Here is a 17610-nt window from a genome sequence, read left to right on the forward strand (position 1 = left end):
CGCCCAGATGGTTGTCTGCGCTCCTAAATTCAGTTTTAATACAGCCTCTGCCTTTGCAACCTTTCAGAACTAGTGTGTCAAGCGGTAGGTCTCTTTTGGTTTTAATGTCTTGTATATTTGCTATTTCTTCATTCATCCCTCTTATCCAGCTTTCATTTCTGATTTAGTGTAAACAATGACAGCCCAGTACCTCACCTCTGTTGAAAGTAAATTTTTTTATAAGTTAGGGAGCTAAGAAATTTTATGTTTAAGTGTTCTTAGACAGATTCTTTGGCAGGTAAATAAAGTTAAACCACATTCACCTTATTTTAGGAAACTTGCATTTCCTAAGTGTTTTCAGGCTTGTGAGAGCACTGTCTATTACCAAATTTTCACATTTTTGTGTCTTCATTTGCAGAAAGTTGGTACTGATTTTGTTTCATTCACGCTCACTCAGATTCATAATAAAATAATGCCAAATTATCTGTCAAACTGAATTGTGTATAACTTCCGCATCACGTGAGTCACTGTACCTTTTGATCATGTCTGTTGGCATGGAAACTTGCCATTCTCTAAATTTTCTTTTTATTTAAAACAAAACTGTAGCACTAGTTTGCTGCCCTCATTACTACTAAATAGTATACTTTCTGGTTGTAAGCCTCTCAGGTCAAAGACTGCATTTATTTGAATCGGTGTGACTTGGATGCCATTGAAAGGGAACTGGAAGGGCTCTGTAATTCAAGGAACTCCAGTCGATTCACACAGGCCTACAGCAGCGCTATGCCGGCTATTCGATTTCATCTGTAAAGGTCACATAGAAGACAGATATTGCTATCAGTTCTCTTTGTGTGTTCTTCATAGTTCTATTTCTAAACTACAAGATGTGTAACCTAAGTGATGGCTTTTGTTTGTAGGCAGCCCTCTGAAAAAAGGTGGAGATCAAATACTGTACTGCATGGAGGAGAAAAAGAATCAAAGTATGAAGTCCTATGTTAACTCAGGAAATCAAGCTCTTGTTCTCTCTGGTTCCCTAAGCCATGCTGAATTCTAAACGTGCAGTTTCAAATCCAAAATAAAAACAACGTACTGGTGAAACTACACCCAGGAGTACTGGTATAGGCTTTCTGCAATTCCATTCTGCTACCCTAATAAAAATTGCTCTCAAAGGCTTTGTGGCATGGTTTTATTTTCAGAGAGATTTGGGGTTTAGACTTATTTTTTTAAGTATCCTGGTACGATGACATTTGTAGGTGGTGGTCTGAATGTGTTTTTAATTTGAACTCAGCATTGTCTTTAAAGCTTTCATAGAACCACTGAGAAACTTACTTCCTTATCTCTGTATGTTTTATGCAATTGAAAGGTTCCTTATTTAGAAGTCTTTTAGTAGTTCTTTATTTACTTCTCCATTTAAAATTCCCTTGAATTTAAAAGAAAATTTGGGCTTTAGTGCTGTTTGTTTAAAAATATGGAATTTGCAAAATTTTTTTTTTTTTGCTGGCAACACAGAACTAACTTGATAAGACTGCAGTCGAGTTTGCAGTGTTCAGTTAGCAGAAAATGTGTATGACGGTCAACAGGTGTGTAATGTCCTGAGGATTGTGATCAGAGCAAATTCATCGGTTAGAATATGGAGCGATTTAAATATGAAAAATAAGGTTCAAAAACACCCATCAAAATACGGTTGCATTACATAAAAAGCTGAGATCTGGTATTAAATAACCGGTGTTGCTGTCAGGCTTATCCCTGCATGTGAATAAAATATCATCAGTCGCTAGGCGGCACTCACGGGTCTGACTGCTCTGTGAAACTTCAGCCCCTTTCTGCAGGTCTAGCATCTCTCGGGTTTTTTATTCTCTGTTATCACACAGCAGGAACTCTGCCGTCTAACGCCGGTGGAACAAGCTTCGGAAATAGAGTCATTCCAAAAGGTAACTACTGCTCTCCTCTGACTCGGCTGTTTGGTGTAGCACTTGCGCAGTACAGTGGATGGGGTTTTTTTGAAAACAAACTTGTAATTTATCAAATTAATTCTTTGACAATAATTTAGGAAAGAACCTGGAAAAATATTTTCTAAAGCATCCTTGATGCTGTTTTTCCTATTTGTACAGAACAAAAACTTCGTCAGATGTTTTATAGGGAAGGTCCAACTGTTCTGTTAAGGATAGAAAAAGACGTCCTTTCAGCACTCCACAGGCAGTTGCAGTAAGAGCAGACAGGAGAGTGGGTTTAGTTTGCTCTCCAGCTATAACTAAAACCAAAAGCCTCCTGAAGCGTTACAATAGAAAAAGGCCTGAGTTTATTTTTCACTTAAAAGAATTATGATCATATTGACATTTTTAATATTAAAAAAATGGTTAACCAAAAATAATCATGTTAAATAGATCACTTGTGCAGACAATTAGCATAAACAATGTAATTTTTTTTTCCCATGTGAAAGTTTACGTGAGCGACAGGGCTACAGTTAAGAATGCAGTTAAACATATCAGTATTACTGGAGCTTTGTTGAAGTTCAAATGTTTTGATGACAGGAATAAAAATGGACAAATACAAGGACCTTCTCCACTTGAAAACTTGCTCGCAGTTGGTACGCAGCCATCCCACGCATTTTTCACGAGAGGCGGTGGGCAGTGCAGGAACAGTTGCTGGTGAGCTCTCGTATGCAGCAGTTACTGTAATAGCAGATGGGTCAACAGTTGCTGTTCTTGCAAAGTCATCCAAAAAAACAACAAAAAAAAAAGCCTCTCTGAAAGGGCTGTGGCTGATGTTACTTTCCTACGGTGGCTTAATGCCAAGAGGCAATGTAAATAGGAAAAATAGGAAGAGCCATGATTATTGCTGGTGGAGGCTGTACATGGACTGTGGCTGCACCACCGTGCTGAACCTGTGATCCGACTGCTCTGACCAGAGAAACGCTCTGAAGCAATGCGCCCTCGCCATCAGTAGGCAGGCACGAGTGGAGGGGAAGGGACCATGACTGGGTGCTTTAAGAAAACCAAATGCTGAAGGTTTCCGGGCCTCCCACAGGCAACCTACACCGAGTGGTTGCCCCAAAGCAGCACTTGCTCCCCAGCATCTTTCTTTTTTTGCAGTTAAGTCCAAAAAGAGAAATTATCAGAACCGTCAGGGTGCTAGGTGCTCCTTGGTCTCGCAGCAAAGCCTGTCTTCGTGCTGCTCACCAGGAGCCCTGGGAGGAGGGGCTGGGCCTCGGCTGCCACGCTGCACTGGAATGGTGTGCCAGTGGGTGACGCAGAAGAGGTTTGTCACATTCAAAGCAGATGCTGCATCCTAAAGACTGCCAGTCAGGGCTCTGGGGTACTGCCTGTAGCTGCTCACAGGGTGTTGCTCTTCCATGAACATCCTAATGCCTTTCCCAGCTCCTGTCAGCTGTACCAGGAGGCGTTACACTGATAACAGGGATCTGGCTTCTTGGGACATCAGCCACTGCCTATCTTCAGACCATGAATAAATGTAGGTAGGTATGTATGTATGCTTGTTTACTTAAAGATCTTTGAATGAACAAAGCTGAACGTTCCTGGTTTTGTAATGGCTCTGCAGCTCTGGCTTAATTAATGTCTGGAGTTCGTGGAGGCGCTCCCAGGACTGTGAGAAATCATCCGGTCCTTCCCCGCAGCCGCCGACGGGTGGGACGCTCGGGTACCCTGGATGGACCATCAGTTCAATCGTTACTGTCCTGTTCTGTGGCGCCGGGTGCGCAGGCGAGGGCGCCTTGGACGTGAACTCCACGATGGCAGTGTCGATGGCGCTCCAGATGTTACTGACAGACATGTTCTTGCCCATGGTACTCAAACCTATGTAAATGTCTGGCCACCTGTAGCCAGAGGAGGGAACACTGATATTAATGCTCACGAGGCAGTTAGAAAAGTGTGTGCTATATCCAGTAGATTAGGATTCAAAATGTACCTAAAACTTGATAGAAAAGGGGGGGGGGGGGGTGTTAAAACTTTTAACTATAAACAAAAGTAAAACCAGAACTACAAGCCACTAATGCTTTTTCTTTCCTTATTGAAACCAGGATAGTATTTAAAGCAGCAGTTCTTCAGTCTGACAGAAAGTCCCAGCAAAGCCGCAGTACCAGTACTGCTGTTATTACTGTATTTACGCCTACTGTGTCACAGCACAAGTGTTGTCTGGCATCTGTGAGCTTACAGGTGCATTTTGTTGGCACAAAAGGGAAGAGCAGAGCTAAACTGAGAAATACCATGCTACCAAAATAACTTACTATTACCAGGCCAATTAAAACCTGAATAATAACCATCTCTCGATAATAACCCTCAGCTAAGTGGAAACAAAGAAGTGACTGAAATAAAATGGAAACCACCCTGCTAACAAATCATTCTGCTAGAATGTATCAAAGATCCATAATAAAAGACAAAACACTGGGCAAAACATTGTTACTACCAAAGACCACACAGCTAAGAGGACCCCAGGCAGAGTTTCTTATGTAGCGTCGACACAATTCTTTGTTCAAGTCTAGCTACGAACCAGTTCTTCTAGTGTGGCACGTACAAGCCCAGGAGGGCCGTGGAAGTGTATGCAGGGGCAGAATGAGACAGTTTTTGGAAGAAACCAAAGCTGGGGTCTTTACCTGCTTGATCAAGGAAGAGCGCAGCTGAACACTCAGCTCTGAGAAGAGTTTGCAGGACGTAGGAAAACAAAAGTTTAGCTTTTTTCAACTGTAAACTGACTGAACTTGCTAATGCCTCATTGCTATGCAGTAAGCAGTCTTGTGCTCTCCAGTGTCATAAACTGAACGCCGGGGGCTCCATGTGGTACCTCTTTGCGCAGATGCTGAAATTGAGTTGCAGACTTGGGTTCCCTGTGACTTCAGCTGACCGTGCTCTTATTTTCCTGGGTTTCCTCATGCTACACATTTCTTTTGTAAGAGTCTGTCCCTCCTCGCCTCCCCTGATGCCAGGCATCGAGGTGGAGCGCAGTGCATGCCCGAGCAGGGCGGCTGCAGCTGCGGCCCCGCACTGTCCTGCAGCTGGGGTACAGACGCACGGGTCCCAGGGGCAGCCCCACCAGTTCCTCTGCACCCCTGGAGAGGCAGATCGCCAGAGCAGCGGCTTCTGGGAGGTAGACCGACACCACCCCTGCCCCTTCGGTAGCACAGGAGTCTGCAGGTTTCCACTAAGCTCCCCTGAGCTGTCCCTGTCGTGAACCTGCCCTAAAAGAAAGATTACTCTCTCCTGATGAACTGCTCTGTGAGTTGCTGTGTCCTTCTCTCCCTCAAAAGTGGGCTGTTCAAGTACAGTCTGTGTGCTCTGGCTGGAAAGAGCATGGTGAAATGCCAGGCTGCTGCTAGTGTTCAGAACAATTAAAAAAAAAAAATCCAAGAAAAGAACTTTTTCAGTAGACTGAGAAAGTAATGAAATCTGCCCCAACGGACATGTGACTGCAAGGGTCTCAAATGAAATGTCTTTAAGCCATGAAGCGCTGTCTAAGCTTTTAAGAAATGCATGTTATCGGGGGAAGGGCTGAGCTTTTTGGGTTTGGCCCCTGAGATGCAGGACACTGCCAAGACTGTTTGCTTAGAGCAGTGATCACCTGCTGTGGCACTGCAAGCTCTCTCAGCTCCTTGCCTCCCCTTAACAACAAACACTTGTTTCTCATCAGTCTCTTTCCAGGTGCCTAAAACCCTTTCTCCACTATTCCAGGGAGATGAAAAGTTATTTCCTGAAAACTTTCCCTAGATCATACTTTTAAAATTTCAGTGTTGATACAGCACTTCAGCCTCCTATAGTCCTTGATGCCAGGATAATGCTGCTTCACTAGAAAGGCTGAGAAATACCCTGAAAAGAACAACCCCTTTCAGGTGGGAAGTGAGTCATCGCTGTTCAAACAAATCTGCTTACTAAGCCGTAGTGCCCCCAGCACTTTTCTACTCCTGAACCTTCTTGTAAGCCCCAAAGCAGAAAGAGAAAGGTGTTCCATTCTGAAAAGATGCTATCAGGAACTGGTAAGATCTTAAAGCTTTACTACTAAAAGGATGAGTAATGCCCGTCTTACCTTATTCCATGCCTTGTAAACACATCCACTGTGTTAAAAGAATCTTCTTCTACTCCCAGGTAAAAGTCCATCAGGGATGGAGGAATCCAGTCACAGTTATGAAGGCCTGGCTCTATTGGGACACGTGTGTACTTAATCCCATATTCTTCTAACACCTCTGCAAATACATGCCTGACCTCTGTAAGTAAAAACAGAGACACTTAAGCCAGGAATTAGATAACTAGCTCATCATGTCCCCTGAAAGCTGTTACCTCTCTTTTAGAAAGAGAGGTCTTTCCATGTTTAAGAAAATATAATCCCATTTGGTTCTATTCTGCCAAAACAGTTTCTTCATCTTCATCCCTTCTATATTGGGGACATTACTGTCTCAACATCTGCTATAGGTGCCTTGTCTCCCCTTCAGTGCTGTTAGTCCAGCAACCCCTTCTAAGTTAGTGACTGTGGTCCTAGAGTGCACCAGAGGTGACTGCACTGTCACAAACAAGTTCTTCATCAAGTCCCTGCACAGCCAGATTTGTTGTGAGGGTAAACTGCCAAGAGCGATGTCATCCAGAGGCAGCTGAGTGCTGGAGTGGGGAAATCTGGATTTTTTTGCGCATTCAGTTTCCCATCTCTGTACCACAATGACCTGATTTGCAAAACAAGGACAAACATACTTGCCCACCTCTGTAAAGCATGCTGAGACCTGCAGGCAGAGATTGGCGTGGAAACACAACTGACAGGATGGAGTTCCCCTAGCACCTGAAGGAGCTACCAGCTTTCCCAGACTCAAGCATTCCAGTTTAAACTGGCCAGTCTGCTGCTGGCCCTGGCCTGCCTCCTTCAATGTGGGCAGGGGCATGGAATTAGGAGGCTGAGATGAATTATCAGTCCTTGGAGGAAAAGGTGTAATTTGGGCCATTTGTGCCATTATTCCCCTTGTGCTGCTACAGGAAGACCCAGGTCACCAAGCCGCTGATTTGGGCCCAGGCACGACTGTCTCCCTGGGGCCCAGGTGGGAACATTCAAACTGCAATTGTAAAGCAAGTGTCTTATGGTGAGGTTTATTGCCCAAACAGGGAGCCATGGCAAGGGCAGTCCCCTGTGAGCTGACTCTCACGTGCTCAGCGCTGGGAAGAAGAGGGCTCCCTTCTTACCTGGGAGGACGTGGATGTGCTGGTGCCCATCCATGTGAGGAGGTAGGTGACCCGTCAGCTCATGGAACAGCTCCACCTGGGCCTTTAGCTCCTGCTTCACCTGCGCAGCAGAGAAGGGTCAGAGCAAGACCTGTCAGCAGGCTGAGATCAGGAGAGCGCGGGGGGGCTGCTGGAGACCTTGCTGGCCAGTGCTCGGGACCTGGCCCTGGGAGGCACAAAGTGCTATGGTATATGAATGGACATGCAATGCTGCTGGGTTGCCCAGAACCTCCCCTATACATGGGTCTCCTTATGATACTGGTTACGTGTATGGTCCTGATACTGGGATTTTCTAGAATACATAGGATATTTGAATACCCATTTCCCTTTAAAATGAATGGGGAAATGGGTACTCATATCCCACAGGCAGTTTTGATCACTTGAACACATTCATCCTTGCTCATGAGGCAAAGCCAGCCATCTCCCTAGGGAACAAAAGCCTCTCACAAAGTGATGAAAAGCCTACTGCCTACTTAGCACTTCTCTAACATTTTCCCTTTACTGATCTCTAGGTTCTTTGTAAGTATCTGTTCCAATGCCTCTTCTGCCCCCTCGGATAAGTAGTTAACAGGACATTAGTGTATGCAGGCACTGCAGCAGGGAGGAATGAGTTCTCAAAAGCTGCAGAGCCTTTGGCAGAATTAGGCCCAGGAATCAGAAAGCCAGCTCCAGCTGCCCAGGCAATGCATTCAAGATTTGTCTCTAAGCTTACTCACAGCTGGGACCTGGGAAAGATCTTCAGCTGTTATGTGCTGGGGTAAGTGCAAGCTGATCTGTATCAGGAAAGCAAGTTGCATGGTTGTATGTGGTTTTCTCCTACCTCTGACATATTCAGGAGACCTTTTGATAGAGCTGTTCTGAATCCCATTTTCCCATGGAAGAATCCATCTTGGTTGAGCAAAGAAGAGTTTGTCTTGAGCACCTCACATACAGGAGAGCCCTCGGAGAGGTTGGCATGCAGGCCTATTGGGATGTTGTATCTGTAAAAGGAATGAAATGTCTGTTAAGCTTTGCACCTCTGCCTACCTTACTATGGCCAAAGCGGGAGATTTCAGTGAAAGATCTAGTCTGATCTAAAAAGTGGTGGTGTACTCACTGGAGTACATCTTCATATCTCTGCTCTTCTATAAGGTAACGCAGAACAGTAACCAGAGCAGAGTATCTCCAGGTAATAATCCTGTGCAGTCGGCCAAGGGCCAGTCTGTGGGAGTCCCCCAGCTGCGTTCTCACCCTTAACTCCTGTGGAGAGAGCAGCCACCAGGTATCTCAGGCCAAATGCTGTAACTGCACTAAATGCTGTAACTGCATGCTACTAGTTACTGCCCTGTAGTCACTAGTGACTAACAGAGAAATCTGGACCTTGCAACCCTTTTCTAAAGCACTTCATTAGCCTTTGCTAGATATTCCCTTGAGTTGTTTACCCTATTAAAGATGCTACATTTATGAGACATTTGAGTTTTACTTGACAACTTCTAAAGCTGCCCTTAAGTAGAATCCAGTCATATAAACAGCTGCCTTGGGCTCTGTTTAATGGCAACAGCATAGGCTACAAGTATAAATACTGTCTTGAGTCTCAGGGTTTCCTGGTCCAAGCGGCTGCAGCTGAAATTGCCCGCAGTGGCTGGGTTTCTGTCTCCTGGTGCAGGTGATCACTCACTGAGTGACAAGGCTAAGCTGTACAAAGTAGCATCTCTCTGGCGCAGATGAAGGATTACTGCAGGGAGGTCAGCAGTGTAAATCTAGAGCCTTCCTAAGGAATCACAATGGTACAATTTATTAACTAGTTGCACTCTGCAACATTAAAAAAAAAAAAAAGAAACAAACTACGGAGCTAGTGTAGCTGCAGAGCTCCTCTCAGCCACAGGGCTTTGCAGAGTGCTGGTGTTTCCTTCTTGGTCTGTGCTGTGGATTGCCCTACGATAAAAACAAGACCTGTGAGCGCTCAGATTTGTGCTGAGTTTCATTAGCATTTCTGGAGATCCTCAGAATCAGTGGCCAAAATGATGCTTTGAAACTTTTTCCAAGACAACCCCTGGCCTCTGGCTGACCCAGCAAGTAAATGAGAGAACTGCAATGTTCCTTCTGTGCTTCCCAGTCTGAGTCATGGTGCAGAGTTAATTTCAAGGCAACAAGTCTGTGGTGCTTTAAATCCTTCCTGGAACTTCTGCATGGAGCTGCTAAAACTGGACATGGTCTGCCCCTATTACAGCCCTTGTACCACAAGGAGGAAAACAAAAGCAATCTCCGTTTAAGCAAAGCATGCAAAAACCAGATCTTTCCCTTCTGCCTGCTGCCCTGAAGCTGACTAGTGAAGCACCAAGTTCCTGGAGACAGAACGATTGTGGATGGATTGGGCCAAGTCAGAGCCATTTAACTCCTTCAGGTCCTAAGGCTTTGGCCCTTGCAGGACTGAAAGTCTTTTTCCCTGGCGCTTCCATGTCTCATGCTCCAGGTGGATGGCATAGCCTGGTGCTAGCTACTGCTCCTTCTCAAAGACATAAATGTTACAAGTGAAGTTGTATGGACAGCTCTGTGAAACAAAATGGGTCCATGTCTTTCCAGTCCGCTGTGTGATAAGGAAGGTAGAATGTTTGCTTAGTGGAGGAAAACAGCTTGTGGAGAGAAAGGTCCTCTCTGGCTGTTCTGATTCAGTGATTTCTCTGCAGCAGGGCCCGATTATATAATTGATGATAAATGTTCATCTGGTTTTCATACATGGGGCCTGAGCACATGACGTGCACACTAACTCCTTGCTAATACAAGAACTGGAAGATGCTGTCATTTGGAGTGGGGGCCCTTAAGCAGGCAGCTGATGGCAGGGCAGGAGGCTGCTACAGTGCAGGAGGGCTTCCCCTCCATCCTGTGACCTGCTGTGTACCCTGCATGAGCCCAAAGGCAGAGGGGGAGTCTGTGGTTTTGGTTTGGTTTTTTTCAAATGTCCACCCCAGATTCTTTATCATGTCTCTGGGAAGCTCTGACTGCATCAGCTGATAGCATTATTTGTACCACAGCCACTGCTGTCTCCAAGAAAAAGGATTCATGTGTTACCATGAATCAGCAGATGGAAGACTTTTTTTTGTTGAGCACTCTCCTTCTCATGTGTTGTGGGAGGGCAAGAAATGAACAGCTGAGCCTCTCAGTGTTGTCTCCCAGGAGCATCGAATGAACTACCTCCAATTGTGCAATGCCTCAAATGCTGCGAGGGAAGCTATTTCCAGGAAAAGGCAAGCCCCTCCGACAGGTGTGGGACACCAAGGAGCCAAGCACTGCACCACGTAACATTAGAGCCGCTCCTCCGCCTGAGCCGAAACCAGCCCCAGAGCTGGGGAATGTGCAGAATGTGGAAGTGCAGAGAGAGCTGGCCTTGTTCTCACTGTAAGGGGAGACTCTGACTGTAACATTAGAGCATGTTTCGGAGCTTTGGCTAACACCAGCTGAATATCTTAATAGTTTTCTCTTAGAGTTAGTCCTGGCTGGTTTGACAGACTGTCCATGCTGAGGCATCTAAAGAGGAACTGCTTGTGTTTAATGACTCTGGGATACAGGGGCTGAAACCAAAACTCAAAACGCAGCACATGAGAAACTTGTTCAGAACTATTCATTTGTGGGAGATGCACAGAAGCAGGCATGCTGGGAAAGCTGTAAGGATACGGGATGGAGGACAATGCAGTGGACACAGCAGGGTTCTGCTGCTAGCTAGCATTTTCCTGTACCGAAATACGTGTGTGTCCTCTGGATGCAATGAGCCAGATGATGCTCCTATTCAGCACCAAATGTCCTGCTGCCCGGTGTTCATTCCTAACAGTCCTAACAGCACATAAGTATCTGAAGTCCTAAGTGCAATGAGATGAAAACATGAGCAAAACTTAAAGCTTTATAGTATTAGCTGAGCTGTACCTTGGGAGACAGGGCTTCAGTCATGCTCTGTCCTGTCCGGAGGCTTGGGCTTTAAGACTGAACCAACAGGCTTTCTTCCTACTGACTACTACACACACTGGACTAACTCTTGCTCCTGAGTGCCTCTCACCACTGAAATACAGCTTCTGCAACCAAAGAGCAATGCCAAGGCATGCTGTATTGTAAAAAAGGCAGGGAGAAAAGTCAAATTATGGGAGTATCCCGAAAGGGCCCCCTTTTCAGAGGGCAGATGTTTGTTTCTGCTACACAAACATACTTTATAGTTGCCCACATCTTTTCAAAGACCATAAAGTATCTGCTATTTTATTGGCTGAAATACTGAAGCACAGACCAGCAGCTCAAGCAGCTTATATAGCATGTGATGCCACACTGGGAACAGAGCTCAGCTCTTGTGGGTTTGGCCTCATCCCCACTCCTCTGCCTAAGTCCTTTACAGACGGGACAGGGTGAGCCCTGCTGGTCATTGCCAGTCAAGTCTAACTGCTAATTGCTCCACCCAAGATTCAAAATAAAACAATTGGCACCAAGCTTCAAGCAACAGTTTAGTTTCTGCGATAGAAGCACTGCAAACAGTTACCGTTGCCAAAACAAAATGATGCTGAGGAATCTGCTTGGTGTCTCTAAGCTCATTTTGGTGGTTGTTTTAAGCAGCAATGACTCTTCCACAATCTGTTTGGAGAGGCCCATGTCTAGGTGTTTGCAAGTCTGTCCTACTGCCATGGAGAATGCACAGAGGTGAAGCAGGATTTAGCAGAAGGGTTCAGCTCACTCCTGATAAAGCCAAAGGACAGTGTCTACCAAATGGGTGCTCCTATAGCATAAGGAGCATTAGACTGGGCTGTCTGTGAGCTTGTTGAGAAGAGGTTCAGGCCAGTAGCTTCTGTAGCCACTAAGGTTAGTCCATTAGCAAGCTGCTTCCACTCAGAAAGTTGGCTGTTAAAGCCAGCCTGGCTCTGTGGTTCTCTGGTCAGCATCTGCTGTAGAGGTGTGGAAAAGAAAAGAGAAAATGGGCGGGGGGGGGGGGGGAAGGAGATACCCTTACAACAAATGCTACAAGGGGCAACAAGGAATTCAGTCTGGAAAGATTTCTGAGTCAAAAAAGCAAAGCCCAGTCATCAAATAGAGAGAGGAAATACAATCAGCTAAACTGCTTCCTCTTCAAGTAGTTGCTTGTTTTGCCACACGAGTGCTCTGAACAAATGGCTCTGCTGAGGCAATGGGCTTTTGTGCAGTTGCAATCCCTGTTCATTCATATCCTTAGCAGTAAAGGGTCCCCGGAGACCGTTACTATACTGAGTCACTCTTTTAAAGTGCCCACCAGCTTTGCACATTTCTGAGGTTGGTGGATGAGTAAGTGCCCCGGGGCCCGCCCAGCCATGGCATGGACTCTGTGCAGTCCCTGTGCTCCTGGGAGCAGCTGCAGTGGCTGTGGGAATGATGTGATTCCCCGAGCCCAGTCCCAATTGTCTTGCTGAAGGCTGCATGCTCTGGCATAAGCATGGCACTTACCCTTTTCCTTGATGGGTAAACAGATCCCACCTTCAGCATCCTGTTTGTGTCCAGGAAATTACTGGTTCATTAGGTTTCAGCCCAAGTGTGACGCACATAAGAGCCTCATGTAAATATCTGTATCTAGACATCCTGCTTCAGTAAACAAGTGTCTGAAGCCAGACAAAGCAAGGCTGCGCTTTGTGCGAAAAAGTGCACCTCTTAGTTTCTCCATGTTGGCATTTTCATCATTTCCCCCCCCGCCTCCTTTCACCCTTCAGCGAACTATAAGTTCTAACTGTCTTTCATCAAACAGCATCTTGTCTTGCTCCATTACTGCTAAGGACTTACTCCTGCTGGACAAAACACTCCAAAGCCTCTGCAGTGTTAAGAACTGGTACTGTAACATAGCTTAGGGATGTGACTTTCTTTTTAATTACATCTTTGTATCAACTGAAGCTCCTGTGTCCATGACCTTACATCAGCAAAAAGTGCTGCTGCCAGTAAAGTTAATATGATCTGCAATTCTCATTTAAGGCCTCAGATTGGGCCCCACCCCTAATTCAAACACAGTTCAGCAGTGGAACTGTCTTCCTTGTGATTAACAGTCAGATAAAAGGGTGATGAGAAAGCATGAGAGACTTCTAGATTAGTCAGATGTTGACTGGGAGGGTCAGAATTAAGTCACAATTTACACACACATTTTGCAATTAGTGTTGATGGGAAAGGAAGTGAAAACATAGACAGCAATTAAATGTGGTTTTGTTAGATTCTTCTGTTAAATGTACCCAGATGTTGAGGGGGCTTCAGCTTTTGTGTAGCTGATGTTCAGCATTTAAACTGAAAAAAAACCCAGGAAGACTGAGGTTGTGTTCTAAATTACATCACTCTTCATCAAGTATTTGGATATAATCATCTGGAAAAGGGTCCTAATGCTCAGTCAGAACTGAGCTGGTTGATAAAAGGGAGGGAAAATATGGTGGCAAACAATCTTAGGTGTCTCTATTTCTGCTATCTCCGTATTTCTAAAGAAAAATTAAGGAACCTATTAATTTCAGGTAACGAAATAACCCTTCCAATCTCTGGGAAAGGCTCTGGAATAAGCACTAGGAAGACTGGCTGACTTCAAGGTGGGGCTTGGTAAGTAGAAAATCAAGATTATTTTATATAGATAGCCAGGAAGTCGCAGTCAGTCTATGTCCCATAAAGAGAAAAGTTTTGACTTAGTGAAAGAAAACCTACAACAGAAGTCTTTTCTCCCGCCTGCTGTTCTGGTTATGTACTGCTCTAGCAGTTGCTATCAATAGGTTTGTTGTTTGGTCATGAATCAGGCCTCTGCTGAAACTTCTTCTGCCTGAAGTGAGTGGGTGCCTTCATTTAGCCCAGTTGTGACTGTGAATGAGAAAAGCCCAAGATCCAGAACCTAGATTTAGGGAAGGTGTATTATTTACTGCTTGGTTCTGCTGTTTTGCAATTAGTTTATGCTAGAGCTGGTACAAAGATCTGCTGACTACCATCACATTTCTGCCAAGGCCTCTAATCAAAACACGGGGCAACAGATGGTATACCCAGAAGCCTGCAGAATTACCGTGAAAATGAAGGTAAGAATGAAATTCCAGAGAAACTGCATTCCTTTCTGAAGGATGCTGAATCCTAACATTGCAGAGCAGCATGAGGTACTTAAGGAGGACTATCCTGCAAGAAAAGTTGTCTTGTTACTAATTAGCTTTGCCTGTGTCCAATTAACTGAAGACCAGGTGAGGAGAGAGAGCTCAAGACCTGCAGTGACGAGCAACCATGTCATAGACAGTTAATCAAGAAGCACCCAGGTAATCTCCACAAGCCATAGAAACAGTCCAGCACTCTGACAATCCTGGCACCACCTGTGCAAAAGACCAAATCCCACACCACTGGCATGCACCACAGGAAAGAATAAGCTACTTGCTTCAAGCCTCTTCTCTCAGCTGGTGATAGATCCAGCCTCCCTGCTTACACCACTGGTCAAGGCTGAAATGTCTGCTGTGGAGTTAAGCATATATGTATGTGTGTATATATATTGTGTATATACATAGTACTTGCTTAGTTGGGTGCCTGGGGGGCAAGGCAAACATGGGGAGAAAAAACAGGGCAGATTTTCATCCCATAAAATGCAAAATGTTGCAAAGCCTCAACATTCACAGTGGGATGGGAGACAACACCAAGCAGGGGGAAGAGTGGCAAGGCAGGCAAGCAACAGTGATACTTTCACATTTTTGCACCACAAGATAAGGAGGATTCAATGACACTTCTAGTAAGCCTGACCTATTAGACATCTGTGTCTAAAAAGAGTTTGTGCGAACCTTTGCAATGGAGGAACAAATATCTTAGGGGTGACACAAGGGTTTGTTTACATGCACAGGTGGCAATTAAATGCACGTGTACTAGCAGCGCCTGAAGTGGGGCTTGCATTAGAAGATGACAAACCCTTTTCCCCAAACCTGCAAATGTTTCCCCAATGCATGGAAAGGGCTGAATACAGCTGCAGAGTTACACAAATGACAAACTGCAGAACCTGGGCTGCTGATCTTCAGTGCTGACGGATGTTCCCAAAGTGAACCTGCTTATATTCTCAGAAATAGATTTTAATCAATTTCATTCAATTTACAATTCAAAACTACCCCCCAAAAGAATGAAATTGTAGCAGCAGGTTGCAGCTTCTGCTGTCACCTGCCCTCCAACCTGGCTTCACACCCGTATCAGCTGTCAGCACAAGTGTCATGACCTGGATTCAAAGATGCTTTTTAAACCTCTGATTACACGGCCTACTTTCTGGCTATGGAAATGAGGCCAGGTGGATTCTATATTTAAAAGCCTACTAAAGACCATGGCTAAAATAGCTGACAACATTACCAGAGCATTGGGGCTTAAAGGGTTTCACAGTGCCTCTGTGTCTGACAGAATTGCGGGCTTTTATCTCCTTGTTTTACATTTCATTTTTTTCATTTACTATAAGGATTTTAGGCATCTCAACAGTGTTGTGTCCTTCTGCCTCTCCCCTTACCACCCCAGAGGCAGTTCCTCTCCCAGTGTTTGTGTGTAACCTCTAACCTTTTTAACAGAAGACCAGTTTGCCACTGACACCACACCCTGGCTTTCCCAACCACCCAACACCAAAGAAGCTACAGGCTGAAAAAAATTTCCAAATACCCCTAAAATCACAGCCAAAATGGGGGAATATGCTCAAGGAGAACAAGGACAGCATGACTGTCATGAAACTGTCCCCTGCAGCAGCTGTATTTGAAGCATAAGGTCTCAGTTCTTCTAGTACCAGCATCGCTGCTTTCCTAAATTGTTTCTCAACCCTGCTGCTCTCTCTTTTCAGGACACAGTCCTGCTTCCAAGTGCCTGCCCACACTGGAGCTGAAGCATTAACTGGGTTTTACCTTCTAAATGCAAGTAATACTTCCTATTAAAGGATTTGCTGGGCTAGTCCATGAGAACAACACATAGCATTTGATTTGCTACAGAGCCAACTGTGCCAGCAACCTCTGAAAAGTTTGTGAAGGAATAAAGGTTGTAGGTAGAAGGCAGGTAAAAGGTATTGTCCCTCTCTTCACGTATGCAGTTTTTACAAATGGATCTATCAAGCCTAGAATTAATAGAAATATTGAGGTGCTTTAAAGGTTTCGGGGGTGGAAAAATCAAGTTTTCCACTGCCCAGATTCATAACTTGTCCCTCACAGTCACACCTTTCCCTGATTCTGCAATGAACCTGGCTGACCCTGTGTTCAGCCTAGCCAAAATGCATCAAATTAAATGAGATCTAAAGATTTGTGCCGTTAAGCTTTAATAGTTTTAGGGGCAGCAGCTTGGTCTGGGTATATAGTGTGGACTTCCATTCTGATGGTGCATCTTTTAGAAGCGTGGGAAAAGAAAGTTCAACAAACCCAAACTCCACTAGTCAAATAGTGTAAGTGGCTTCCTCTCCCGAGGGAAAAAAAAAAAAAAAAAGTGCAGCAGCTAATACCAGAGAAAGAGCCATTATGGGTATGTTTGGCAGGATACTGGTTTTACTATGAAGAGTCTTAGTAAATACGTCTGGAATCCAGTTTTCTTATACCAGCATGGGCTATGATACAGTGTTTATACTAGGGCTACAAAATACTAAATTTTAGAGGCTTGGGTTTCCGTGGATAGCCTGTAGAGGCTGTCCACAAAGGAGCTAAAGAAAGTAGCTTACCTCCTTGCCAGCTTGGCTGCATCTGCTGCAGCACTTCCGTTGACTAGAAGGGACACATTAGATACCGCACCAGCCAGGAAACAGTCCACGATGCCTTGGTTTCTCCGAGGACAATAGCCAAAGTCATCTCCAGTTACTATTAGCTTCACCTGAAGCATCCTTAGAGGTCATCCCTAGCAAAAAAGTAAAGGAGGGAAAATCGGAACAATCAGCAGTCTGCAGATCACAGGCAAACAGGAAAAGACAGGCTCGACGGGGGCGAACCCAGTGGTGACTCTGCCCCTGCCTAACTCCTCCTGCTCAACCTCAGCCTGCCGCTTGCCTCCCAGCTGGCACAGCAGCCGGATTTGCGTGTGGCCCCCGGGCCGCACCGCACCTGCCTGCTCCTGCAGCGAGAGCACCAGAGCCTGCCTTTGCCTTTCTTTGCGGGAGCAAAGGCCTGCCTGCACTTTGTATTGCTGTAGATGAGGAGCGTGCAAAAGGTCGGGGACTTCGTGGGCTGATTTAATCGACTGAGGGTGCGTCAGGGGCTCAAATTCCGTTCCCCGCTGCACACCCTCGCCCGCGGTGCCCCGGTGAAATAGCACCGGTGCGAGGCAGCCCCGCAGCCGCGACGCCTGGCTGTCACCGATCCCCGGCCCCATCCGGCGCGGCCGGAGGGAGGCGCGGGCCGTGGCGCGGCCGCCCCGTGTCTGCCCGGGGAGAACCGGGAAGGAGCGGCCTCCGGCGGCGCGGCCCGGGCCCTGCCCTCCCGCTGCAGCAGGGGCCCCGCCAGCCGCCCCCCGCCCCGGGCCGGCGCGT

At 45.8% G+C, this 17610-nt stretch overlaps 1 protein-coding gene across 1 annotated transcript; it reads right to left on the reverse strand.

Annotated features, from left to right (window-relative positions):
• Positions 1–3477: 3477 nt before the first annotated feature.
• Positions 3478–16967, reverse strand: YDJC (YdjC chitooligosaccharide deacetylase homolog). The gene is made up of 5 exons (XM_009489513.2): positions 16810–16967; positions 8005–8164; positions 7146–7245; positions 6010–6187; positions 3478–3808 (listed from the first exon to the last, which is right to left on the reverse strand). Exons 1-5 carry the CDS (start codon positions 16965–16967, stop codon positions 3478–3480), a joined length of 927 nt encoding a protein of 308 aa, XP_009487788.2.
• Between the last annotated feature and the right edge of the window lie 643 nt (positions 16968–17610).

The sequence above is a fragment of the Pelecanus crispus genome, chromosome 11 (genome assembly GCF_030463565.1).
Source record: "Pelecanus crispus isolate bPelCri1 chromosome 11, bPelCri1.pri, whole genome shotgun sequence".
In the NCBI taxonomy this organism is placed as follows: domain Eukaryota; kingdom Metazoa; phylum Chordata; class Aves; order Pelecaniformes; family Pelecanidae; genus Pelecanus; species Pelecanus crispus.

Excerpts from the sequence above, each read along its gene's own strand:
- YDJC (XM_009489513.2), bottom strand. The coding sequence starts at position 16,967 with ATGCTTCAGGTGAAGCTAATAGTAACTGGAGATGACTTTGGCTATTGT. Across the intron at positions 8,165-16,809 it reads GCAGCCAAGCTGGCAAGGAG|ATACAACATCCCAATAGGCC; the intron begins GTAAGCTACTTT and ends TTCCTTTTACAG. Across the intron at positions 3,809-6,009 it reads TTTACAAGGCATGGAATAAG|GTGGCCAGACATTTACATAG; the intron begins GTAAGACGGGCA and ends CTCTGGCTACAG.